This window comes from Neopelma chrysocephalum, unplaced genomic scaffold, assembly GCF_003984885.1.
Source record: "Neopelma chrysocephalum unplaced genomic scaffold, ASM398488v2 Primary Assembly neopelma1_61b, whole genome shotgun sequence".
Taxonomy (NCBI): domain Eukaryota; kingdom Metazoa; phylum Chordata; class Aves; order Passeriformes; family Pipridae; genus Neopelma; species Neopelma chrysocephalum.
The window spans coordinates 2,121,016-2,133,254 of NW_020897717.1; the positions used below are offsets into that span (position 1 = coordinate 2,121,016).

General features: G+C 41.4%; 1 protein-coding gene across 4 annotated transcripts in view; it reads left to right on the forward strand.

Annotated features, from left to right (window-relative positions):
• The window catches only part of DAAM2 (dishevelled associated activator of morphogenesis 2), a 221,977-nt gene that overhangs the window by 167,042 nt on the left and 42,696 nt on the right, over nucleotides 1-12,239 (forward strand). For all 4 annotated transcript variants that reach the window (XM_027681762.1, XM_027681761.1, XM_027681764.1 and 1 more), the window contains 6 exons: nucleotides 126-192; nucleotides 1,081-1,198; nucleotides 3,280-3,418; nucleotides 4,858-4,916; nucleotides 5,333-5,517; nucleotides 6,443-6,760. In XM_027681762.1, coding sequence (XP_027537563.1) covers nucleotides 126-192; nucleotides 1,081-1,198; nucleotides 3,280-3,418; nucleotides 4,858-4,916; nucleotides 5,333-5,517; nucleotides 6,443-6,760 — 886 coding nt within the window. The remainder of the gene's footprint in view (nucleotides 1-125; nucleotides 193-1,080; nucleotides 1,199-3,279; nucleotides 3,419-4,857; nucleotides 4,917-5,332; nucleotides 5,518-6,442; nucleotides 6,761-12,239) is intronic.

A 12,239-nucleotide genomic window follows, 5' to 3' on the forward strand; every position in this document is an offset into this window, starting at 1 on the left:
GCCAATGTCCAAGTGTTCCAGCTGAAAATGAGGTCTTGCTGCTTCTGTAGTGACACACTTAGTTAAAGTCTGAATTATGCAATGAACATTGGCAAATTTTGTTTTGTTTTTCTGTTTCCTCCTAGACATTTAGATTTCTTTGAGATGGTCAGAAATGAAGATGACCTGGAACTTGCCAAGCGGTTTGACCTGGTAAGTTTTTCTTTGGAGTACCTGAAGTCAACAAAGCTGAATTTACATCCAATTTGGATGTTTGGTACAACTTCACTTTGTGCTCCCTGAAAATAATGTTTTACTTTGTTGCTGAGAGTGGCTGATGCTCTAGTTTTCGCTCTTTCTCAGTTAGCAGGGAGTAGATTCGTGATGTGTAAACACTGAAAACAGTGATCACACACAGGACTTCTGCCAAGTAGCTTTGATAAAAACTTCTTTCTTCTGTTTGGCTGAAAGTTCAGGAGTGAAGGAGGTTCTCAAACCTGCACTCAGTTCTCAGTCCTGATGATCCAGCTGCATTCTAGTTTCAGATATCCCCTTTACGGGGGTATGGGTGAGGGTTGGGCTGTTTTCCCAAGATTACAGGAAACTCTACTTAAGACTGTCACCTAAGGGCCTGTGGAGAGGAATGGTATTTCATAATGGGCAGATTTTAAAGATGAGCGTAAAACAAGGACAGTTTCCACAACCTTTAGTATCAGTAAGAAGCTGTAAGGTCCAGAATAGTTATAGTCTCCTCTTTATTCATGAACAGCTCTTGCTGCACACTGATACAGAACAACTATCCCTTTCTTGATTAGCTTATGCTGTTTGTGCCAGCACTTTCTAAGACCCAAATGTTTTGCTTGCTCCAGAGCAGCTCTTGGTGGCTTTGCATGCCTCCTACCTTTCTAGCCCTTTACTTCAGGGACTTTTTCCATATTGGAGTAGGGATGACAATGGTGGTCTCCAAGATCCATGTGTATGCTCCTCACTGGAACCTGCAGCTGGACATGGCAGGAGACTTTGCACATCTTTGTGTTGATTGGATCTTTCACAGTTAATCAGGCTTTCACCGTGGAAGGTTTTTCTCTCCTCTCACTTCAGATCCACATTGATACTAAAAGTGCCTCACAGATGTTTGAACTGATCAAGAAGAGACTGAAGCACACAGACGCCTATCCCTATTTGTTATCCATCCTCCAGCACTGTTTGCAGATGCCATGTGAGTACATTTACAAATTTCCAGAGGCAGGGGTATTGGAGAACTAGGTGAAGCTTTGGGGTAGGTACAAGCTCACAGATAGCAGGGCACATACTGCCCTTGTCTTTTATTCAGAACTTGGCTGTGGCTAATGAACTTGGTATCTTACACTGACTGCACCCAGCAGATTTTTGTTGCAATATTTAAGGCAGCAGCTTGACCCTTCTGTACTTGCAAATAAAATTAAGTAGCTGAGACATTCCAGTTAGTCACTGACAGAGCTTTCAACGATTTTAAATTAGAAGTTTTAAAAAAGAGTCCTTGTGCTCTAGATCAGGAAATTCCCAGAAATAAATAGCGTTTTGAATACTAAAAAAATGCACTGAGGAATTTTTCTGATGAACAATATGGTACTGAAAGCTGTTCTGTCACTGGGAAATTCCACAGTAAGTCTTCAGGCTGCTATCTCATGGCAATGCATCAGTGGAGAGCTCCTGAACTCAAAGTGAAAAATAATATTGGCACTCTTTTCCAAAAGAAGTGATAGGAATCTTCTTGTTAACTGTAATAAAAAAATTTGGTTATGCTTCCAGAGTGTAGCAGCTGAGCAAATGCATCATCATCATGGCTAGGCTTCGCGAACAGAGATTTGAGAAGGATTCTATCCATGCTTGCTACAAGCACACTGGTGGCTAAAAAGGCCAATGCGAGATAGACGAGTCTGGTTGCAAAAGGCACAGTGGAATGTCTCCTTAGGCAGTATTGGCAAGACGCGATTCTTTCTGCGTTGTCTTTTCTCCTCAAGAATGATTCTGCATGCGTTCTCAAAAGAAGCAGCAGCGTTATAGATGGTGTGTCTCCATGTCTCCCGATTGGAGGCCAGAGTAGACCAGTTATGTTGATCAATATGGCCAAAGCTGAGATGTTGTTTCAGGGAGTCCTTGTATCTCCTCTTCGGAGCTCCTCTCTTGCGGCAGCCAGTGGCAAGTTCACCATAAAGCAGGATCTTAGGGAGGCGGTGGTCCTTCATCCTGGAGACGTGTCCTGCCCAACGCAGCTGTGTTCTCAGCAACATGACCTCAATAGTTGTAGCTGCTGCCTGTTCAAGAACAGACGCATTAGTCACATAATCAGTCCAGTGGATGTTTAGGATTGTACGGAGCAAATGCATAGCAATATCACTAAAGAACTGCCTGCCTTGATCCTGTTAGGTATCAGGTGCTGGTCTTCCACTACTTTTCTCCATATTTGAGCAGTCAAACTGAGAAGGGAACATGAGGGAGATGTACTGTTGTGTGCTTTTCAGAAAGTAAAGTGGTATATTGTCAGGCTCTACTTAGATTCAAGTACTGCCATGCACAAATTCAAGCAGTTCTTTGTCTCAGTGGTCTCTTTGATAATTACTCCTTGAGACAGCACTTGAGCTTTACATGTTGATGGGATTTTTTTGTGGCAGAAGGGCTAAACCCTGCTAGGCCAGGCTGGTGCAGTTTTAAAGAATTTAAAGATCTAGGTTATGTAACTTAGCAAGCTGAGGTAAAATCTGTGTTGCTCTGGCTCTTCTGTTTTGATATCCATGGAATCAGTCCCTTGAGTTCAATTTCTGTTCTTTATCTCCACACTATTTGGTCATGTTTGTATGAATTTTTTATGCCATTTGAGTTTTGCTGACCTGTAGATAACCAAGCATGCAGATAGAACATCTGATTGTTTTTTACAGTGCCTGATCATGATGTTACCTAGTTACCAAAAAAAAAACCCAGCATCAAGCCCCAGAAAATACCGAGTAATGGCTATCACAAAGAAATCACTTTCCTTGAGGTTTAAAGTGCAAGTTAGAGCTAATCTGTCAAAAGGGTTGCACAGCCTGAATGTGCAAATCAGGCACCAAGTTGCCCATGCCTGTTATGTGCTGATACAATATGCCAGGTGTTTGTAAATAATCTGCTAGTGACAGTTCAGAGTTAGGCTTTGTGTTCTGTTATTTATTACATACAGGATTGAGATGGAAGGTGGAAAGGAAAGAATGCCAGTTTCTTGGCAGGTCTGTGCACTTTGGCATGGAATTGGAAGTTCTCATGGGCTGATCTATTTCCATACAGATAAGAGGAATGGAGGAAACTTCCAGCAGTGGCAGCTGTTGGACAGAATACTTCAACAAATTGTTCTTCAGGATGAACGAGGCGATGATCCAGATATAGCTCCATTGGAAAACTTCAATGTCAAAAATATCATTAAAATGTAAGCTGCATTATTGTTTATTTCTGTTATGCAGGTATATGATAACTATGCAGATTCTTAATAAATAGAATATCATACATGGGGAGTTTTTTATTTTAACTTACAGCTTCTCATTGTCTCATTAGCCTTCTAAATAATTTCCTTCTAATGACATCTTAACTTGGCAGTATTTTCTAGCAAAGTCCTTACCTTTGACTTCTAATTTCTATTAAATATTAAGCTGGTTAGAAGAGCAATAAAAAATACAATTTCATAACAAGGCTTCCTCATGTGCCTTTTTTCATTCCATATGTTCTTGAAAGTTTTCCTTGATATTAAAAACAATAAAATAACATCATCATCTATATTTTGATCTTGTTCCTCACTAATGACCATATAGTTTAGAAAGATTGCAAATAGTGGAAAGCAGCCCCCACCTAGACACACAACCTCTTACCTTTTCATAAAATGTCTGCTTGCTCTCACCCACTTGACTTGTCTGAGGGCACTACCATTATTTTTTCCCATAGGATAAATCATTTGAGAAGTCTAGCTACATGAGCTGGCTCTCATTTCAACTTCCCTGTTCTCAGTTCTTTTTTAGTCAAACTTTTGGACTCTTCATTCCATCCAACTTCCTCTGCAGGTAATTCATGGCCCATTACCTTTCCGAATTATCCACTGAAAAGAGCATTTTACAGAACATAAGCCCTATATGAACCCAAATTCTCCTGTACTAAAAATCTTACAAAAATCCCTCTTGTTACAGGCAGGAGCCAAAATTGAAACTGATTTCTCATAATGGAAAAATAGACTGGTACTGATTTCTTTCTGCATCTTTGGATATCAGACTTCATTGTAGATCTCATGCCCGATCTTCCTGTTCTACTTTCATAGCTAGTCCTCATTTTGCATATCTAATCAATCCCCAGCATGCCCTGCATATTTTCTGTCAGTAATAGGAAATAGTTGTGCCAGTATGAGATATGAGAATTGCCTTGTTACTAATATATTACCCAATAGATAAGCATCCTCCCTCCTTGGAAGAAAGAAAAAAATAGAATCAGAGAAAGTAGAAAAAACAATGGCAATGTGGTCTCATATTAAGGTTGTGGTAATTTGTGACCCATAGCAGCTATGATTATTTTAGTGATGACTTCTCTCTTTAAAAATGAGTAGACTTGGTACTTTGAAGGTATTACCTAAAGACAGGAATGTATTGGAATTTTTCCCCAGACATTCCTTTATCCCTTTTAATGACTTGGAGTAACAAGCCATCACATTTATATTAGCTGTTGGCTAAGGATCAAAATCTGGATCCAAACTGACCACTGGCATGATCCTGCCTAAACATGTACATTCGCCAGCTTGCTTTTTGCTGATCACTATACATAATGGCCACTTACCTTTCGTCTTGAGTAGCTCAAAACAAGTTTAAATTATCTGATTTCATCTTTCAGGCTGGTGAATGAAAATGAAGTCAAGCAGTGGAGGGATCAGGCAGAGAAGTTCCGGAAAGGTGAGTGCATCCTCTGTGCTTGGGTAGGAAAAAAAGGAGGCAAGACTGATCCCAATCCATACACAGAACAGCAAGCATCAGAGCTGGGCACATCTTTTCCTTTTGCAGACAAACCCTGCTTTGTTCCCTCATGTACATTTTGTCTTATGGTGATCAGTTTATGTGTTTCATAGGATGGGAGTTCCCCTAGTCCTCGTGTGTATTGGTTTTACAGTCTAACTGAAACTTGGACATTGCTGTCTTGATCACTGAAGGTCATTGTCAAGGCAGTCAGACTCTATTTTCTTTTTCCTGCTTTCATTATACATCCCAGTTGAACTGACAGATTTGTCAGCTTTATTTCATCATAACCAGTATATCTTCAGGGACAGTTCATGAGCTTTATTTCATCAGTCCCACTTGTGTGTTCCCCCTAGACCATGCCGAGCTGATGAGCAGGCTAGAGAAGAAGGAGCGGGAATGTGAAACAAAGACCCAGGAGAAAGATGAAATGATGAAGACACTGAACAAAATGAAGGACAAGCTGCAGAAGGAATCCTTGGAGCTGCGCCAGACCCGAGACCAGATGAATGACCTGGTGGCTCAGCTTAATGAGTTCTCGGTATGAGACTGGGAGTCTTCCCCACCCTTGTTTAAAGCCTGCTAACTAGTGAATGATGAACAAAAGCATATTGTGAGTGAGACACTTCCATGGTCACTGTAGAGAACACTTAGAAGCTGCTTAGCTTTTAGCTAAGACCACTATCCCTGAGCTGGTGGTATAGAATGGTTAATGCATGAGCTGCTCCATTCCTTCTCCTCAGCCACCTTCCTTGTAGGAGCTTCTGAGACACGCGTGTCCTCCTCCAACAATAGTTTTTACTGCTGAGTGGGATGGCCCTGGCTTTTATTTCAGTGGAATAGAGAGAAACCTCCCAGATATGAAAGTATGTTTAGTGAAGAAACAGGACTCCTATCATGGTGCAAGAGCATCTGTACTGCCCTGAAGCTCTGTAAAAGTGACATTTGCAATTGTTCCCTCCTGCTTGCTGCTCCTTCTATCCCAGCGGTGTGCCTGAGCCACAACTCACCAGAACACAGCCCTGAGAAGTTAGGCACTGCAGAAAGCAGATTCATTCCCTCCTCCCCTCTCCCACTTTGCATTAGTGGGGCCTAATGACAGGTATTCAGTATTTCAAACCCTTAGCTTTTAAACCCAGGAGTTCATAAGTTCATAAGATTGAACTTTTCTCTTTTTCATACATAAGGAGAAAATAATACATTTTGGCTTCTTTTACTAGCTTTCTGTTTTTCTGAGCCATTTATGGTTCCTTTTTTCAAGCTCTTCTCCACAACTTCAAGGGCTTGAGACTTTCTCTTAAATGAAAACTGAGATTCCTCCCTTTATTGCATGGCTTTGAGTGCAGGAGGCTTTAAAGAAAACATCAACTATTTTGAGACTCGTAATAAAATCACATCAGCTGGGAACATGGAGTTATTGTACCTTTTAAACTGCTTTCTTTTTCTCTGTTTTTTTTATTTTCCAGCAAGGGGGCAGCATTTCCTTCCCACCCCCACCACCCCCTCCTCCAGGCGGCCCATTAGCTTTGTCCTCTTCTCACATGTCTGAGAATTTGCCACCACTGCCACCTCCTCTGCCTTTCTCCAGCTGTCCGCCTCCTCCTGCTCCACCACCTCCTCCAGGAGGACCTCCTCCTCCACCAGGAGCACCACCTTTCTTCAGCATGGGGGTGCCACCCCCTTCAACAACCACTTTCAGCACCAGTGGCATCAGTCTGAAGAAGAAATCTATTCCACAGCCTTCACACCCACTGAAATCCTTCAACTGGGCTAAGCTGAGTGAGGTAAGAAACTACAGTACCCTTGGCAATTAACTGACTTTCTAATTAAACCTCAGTGTTGATTAATGCCATGAATGCAAGTCATAGAAACAAGTGATATTGTGGCTTTCTGTGGGCTGAGGTCAGTAGGCGTCATTAATTGTCTTGAGGAAGTCTGCCCAGTTCTCCAGCAGTGCATCGTATCTCCTGTGGTGACCAGGATGCTGGTTAGATTGAGCTGCAGTGGATCTGGCCATGCTATAGGTTAAGCAAAGCTGGAGTGGGGCTGAATACATAAGCTAGAGCTGGACATCTCCAGGACTGTTGTGCCAGAGCTGCCCTCACTTGTGCACCAGGGAAGAGGATGACCAGAGCCAGTGTGGGCAAAACATGGTGAGAACCAGCTGCAAAACCAACTGCCTCTACTGTGGCAGGAGCCATCACCAAGGAGAGGAAGGTGGCCTGATTCACTTCACCGTCTGTTCATGCCCATGAGGGAAGCTGCCTTTCTCCTCGCATGGATAAGAACTCTGTCTCTTCGGGATAAAACTCTGAATTGACAGAAACCAAACAGAGGACTTTGATTCTTTCTGTTGCACTCATTTTCTTCTACCTTGGTTGTGTCTCCTTCCCCTTCACTTCTCTCTCTTCCTTCTCTCTCTCTCTCTCTCTCAGTCTCCTTTTTTTTTTCCCCTCCCCTTCTCTTTAGGTCTTAATTTTTTTAACTGATTTAGAAAGAAAAAAAAGTGTCTGTGTTGAGTTTGGATAGCTGCCTAGAAACCCAGGTTCTCTTTTAGACTGAAACTCACCCAGGGCCCAACTCTGGCATTTGGAATGAGTGTCCAGGGACCTCTGGAATGCCACAAGTATTCTCTCTCCCCCTCTCTCCTTTTCTTTAAAATAAAGTGAAGTGAAATATTTGCTACACCGTCTGTGCTTGTCTATCAAGGCCACGTGGGGGGTGTGGGAGAGAATGTAAGGACGAGGATTTATTTTCCTTTGCAGAACATGGGACTTAGTGCTCTGAAGAAAAGAAATAATAACTAATATATGTATATGAATGTATATGAAAAAGAGAGAGTCACAGGTGTTTCTGTTTAGTGTACAGTAACTTTAGTGTACAGGCTTATCCTGCCCTCTGGATAAGAGTGAAGGCAGCTGTGCTAATAAAATTGAAGACCTGGGTGGTGAGTGGCTAAAAGACACTATTTTGAGGAAGGCAAAATAGTTGGAAAATGGGGCATAAGAGGGTGGGGCCTTCATTTTGGGGTGTCTACCGGTGTTATGTTTTGACCTAGTAAGGTTTCTGCAAACAGCAGAGGCTGTGGTGCCAACACAGGTGGCTCACCTTGTTACTTGGGTTACGCATTGTTATGGAATCATTTAATCTCACTGACTGCTGGAGGACCACATACATTTTGGTCATCTTCATCAGTTATCCTAGATTTCCTGCTTCCCTATCAGGCACTTTCTTTCTGTTCACAGGGATATGAATCCTCTGAATGCAAAGTCCATGGGTAGGTTGGATGCCCTCATCATGCCTTTTTTTACCTTTGCGGCACTTTTGTGGTGCTCTCCTGAACTGTCAGAGTAGCCAGACTTTAAAGAATGGATACATTAACACTATGTTTACATTTCTGTATTTTAAAAGACCCCTCTAGTTAGCAAAGAGTGCAGGCACCATAGAATACAGCAAGGTGAGGGGACACAGTGTTGGGAAGAGCTGTACACAAATTTAGGGCTGCAACAAGGTCAAATATGTTATTCAGCTCTTAGGTATCTCTGCATACTGTTTAGACTACCCTTCTCAAAGTAGTTTGTACAGAGTCTCTCTCCTAAGGTTTCTCAAGTAAGTGTGAAAATGATGCCAGGATTAAGGCAGCCCACATGAGAGCAAACTCCTCTCTGTCCATGCAGCCTGCCTCAAGGGAGCAAGAGAAAGCCAACAGAGGCCAAGAGCAATGTGGACAGGACTGGCTGAGAGAGATTTGTCTGCAATATACTTTCTCAATAGCAGAATCAAGGCAGTTCTCCAGAGCAAGTCATATGACACCTTTTTTCTCAATGCTGATTTTGTCTTTGGAAGGAAAGAACTGAGCTGTTGGGTGTTAAGAGAAAGATCAAATATAGCCAGATTCTTAGCAGTTGACAATAACAGATTGTCCACAGTTCCCATGGGCACCACAAGAAAAGGTTTGACTGGAAAGTATCCGTGCTTCTAACAAGGAAACTCCACCAACCCACTAATTTCCATTGAGAATTAAGGATTTTTTACTAGCTTTGATGTGAGCTGATGATCAGTGGCAAAGCCATTTAGATGAATGGATTGGCTGAATTCCGATGAAGCTCTTCCACACCACAGCTCCATTCATACAGCACTGTAGCATCGTCTGTGAATTCCATTCATACAGCACTACAATAGTGCTAGTGCCAAGGATCTCAGTTTTTTAAGAAAAAGATATTGCAATGTAACCACTGTAATATCCTGGAAAGATTCCTTTCTTTGTTTCTGGGGCAGCCATGCTCTCTGTCTCTGAATTTTACACAACACCCAAGGTCAATCAGGGACCAGACATTTATGATTTATCCAAATGATGGACTGGTTTCAAGCACACTGGAAGTATGGATTAATTATTCCCTATTTATTAAATATAAACATATGGATTTGAAGTTCTCAGAGCAAACCAAGTCAACCTTCAACTGCTTTGTTTGTTATCTCATGGCTGGAGAAGCAGCTTCCCATTAAGAGTAAGGCTGGTGATGACTCCTGTCAGTGATCTCAGGGAGACTTTCTTTAGCCACCCCTAAATAGACCTGACTACAATAGTATCAGGAGAAAGATATTTGTTCTACATAGCATATAGGACTTCTTTAAAAACCCAAAGTGCGCACACGCACAAACCCCTAAAAACCCAAAACAACCAATCAAGAAACAGAAATGTTCATTTTGACTCTACTTTTTTTTTCTTTTAAAATGTTTCTGTAATGTTATTGATGATTCTAATTTCTGGAACTTTATTCCTAAAAGCAGCCTAAAAGTATGATAGCAAACAGTGATGCAGGACTGCTGCCATAGATTCAAAATTAATGGAAAGAGTTCTACAAAATCTTAGTGTGAAGCTACTCATAATAGCTGTGGTGGTGCCTAGTCCTACAATGAGATAAAACAGCTTTCTTAATTAACAGACAGGCCAGAAATACAGTTTTTGCTCAAAGTGGATTTTTCTTACACTGAAGAAAGGATGTGATATCGAGAGAGAAGTTTGGAAAATGCACTGCGTTCATATCACCTTTTCAGATTCCTAATGGACTTCTGAATTAAAATTTTAAGTTACTTCTGCTTTTCTGGTTAATATTCTCCAAATATTAACCTGTTAATAAGCAGGATTGCCTACTCCAGTATTCACAAGACACTCATCGTTCCCATGGCTTCTCTGAACCTGCAGGTCAAACGAAACTACTGTAAATTTTCACTCATGCTGTGAGATTATTGAGGCATGATGGTCTTTGATGGCTTCCAGAATATCATTATTTATATCTTTCGGGGTAAATAAAATCATCTGTTAGATGTAGCAGAGGACAACTTGATATGACTTGTAGCTCCATGAAATGCTGTCGTTCTCTAATCTTGGTTGGTCTCAGCAAACTGGGATTCATTATAAGGGTGGAATGATGTAACTGTTGCAGCTACAGTGAGCAAATTGTTAAATGCAACATATCAAAAAGTTAGCTTGATGGAACAAATGCCTTGTCAATACTTGTTCTGATAATAAGATGTTTTCTGCCTTTATATATACAACCATTTTGCTAGAGGATGTTGGGAAGTGTACTTCATAGGATTTGCTTCTCAAAGCAGGCCAAGACTTTCCAAAGCAGAGGAACCACAGATCTTGGAAGACTTTTAGAGTGAATAAATGAATGAATGAATAAATAAATAAGTAAAGATGGAAAGAAAAGCATGTTACAGATGAAGTGACTGCTCTCTTTTTTAGTTTCTATTTTTTCTTTTTAAGGACAGAGGAAAAAAAAGAAAGAATAAAGAATTTATTTTTAAATTGTTATTTAGTGACCATAAGTATTTTTTATGGTGCTGAAGGAATCATTTATCATAGTAACCACATGATGCAGGTCTGTTTCTCTTAAAATGCTCAGTCTTCTCTGACTGATGACAAGGAACTATCAGCCAGTTAATCCATAACTGCGTATCAAGAGCACAGTGTAGGAAATTATCTGGCAGCAATATGAAAGTTTTCAAGGACAGAGCTGATGGTAGAAATAGAAGGGACGCCCCCATTGCAAGTGTTTTGTGTAACAAAGGTTGTTTATAGCTCTGCCTGCCTTGATTTTTCTTTGACTGGATTAACACTAAAATTGTATTGCTTTGGTCCAAGTTCTGTTTGTGCATGCCATTGCAATGTGTGCTGCTTTGGAAACTCTCTTTCTGCAACAAGTAGCATACACACCATCCTGTAGAGGACCAGATTGAACCTGGGTCCTAAAATGAATCTGAATCAAATTAGGATAATTTTCACTGGATTGTTTTCCTTAGAAAGTATGGACAAGAACTACTCTCTGCAATCCCTTTCTGAGTCTCAGAACTTCCTCTTCTGGCACCTCTGCGGTTCATTCAGACTAGACTGTTCTGTAGCACATTTTCACTGTTCTTGCCATTAGTGAGGAAACTTCACTCCCATGAGAGTTTTGCAGCTGGACAGGTAGATGTGCAAAACTCTAATGAGTAGCTGTCTCTAGAGTCACATCCAACCTGTGCCAAACACAGAATACAGCTTTTTGGCTTCCTCAGGGCTCTATCCCAATTATGACTCTAAGGACTGCTCCTGAAGTCATGTCCATTGGCTCCTGTCAAGAAATGTTCTTCCATTTCAGTGCTTGAAGGGACAATCTGAAACAGTGAGGCACCTGGAGAACTGCTCTGCTGTTCAAATACATCCCTTAGGATTTATAATTCATGGTTTATAAAACCAGCCTGGAAATTGAATGAGAACGATCACTCTGAATGCTTCTGGCTAAGATTGGCAGCAGAGTTCGAGATTAGGATAAAATGAAAATTAACTGTCTCCTATTCCTTCAGCTGAGATGAGCCTCACAAGCTTGTTTGCCATGTTACAGTCACAGGGTCATGATGTTCTTCCCACTATGGAAAAAAGAGCCACAAGGGATGATTGCAAGGGATGATACAATGATATTGGTGAGCGTGCTCAGGGATGGGTGCTGCTCCCATCTAGGATATGCTCTTATTGTAAATAGCACTGCAGACACCCCTCCTTGCCCTCAGGCACTCACAGGCCATCTCTGGAGAGAGGGAGATGGTTTTCCTCCACAGCTCTGCCCTGCCAGGAATTTCCTCCAGAACACTTCACACTTTTATTTCCCCCTCATTTAATCCTCTTAGTTTTTTTCCTTTATCCTTATTAGTTTTTTTCCTTGCTCCTTGAGCCTTGTGGCTTACCACATTTCCCTCATTCCTTTGATGACTCTGAAT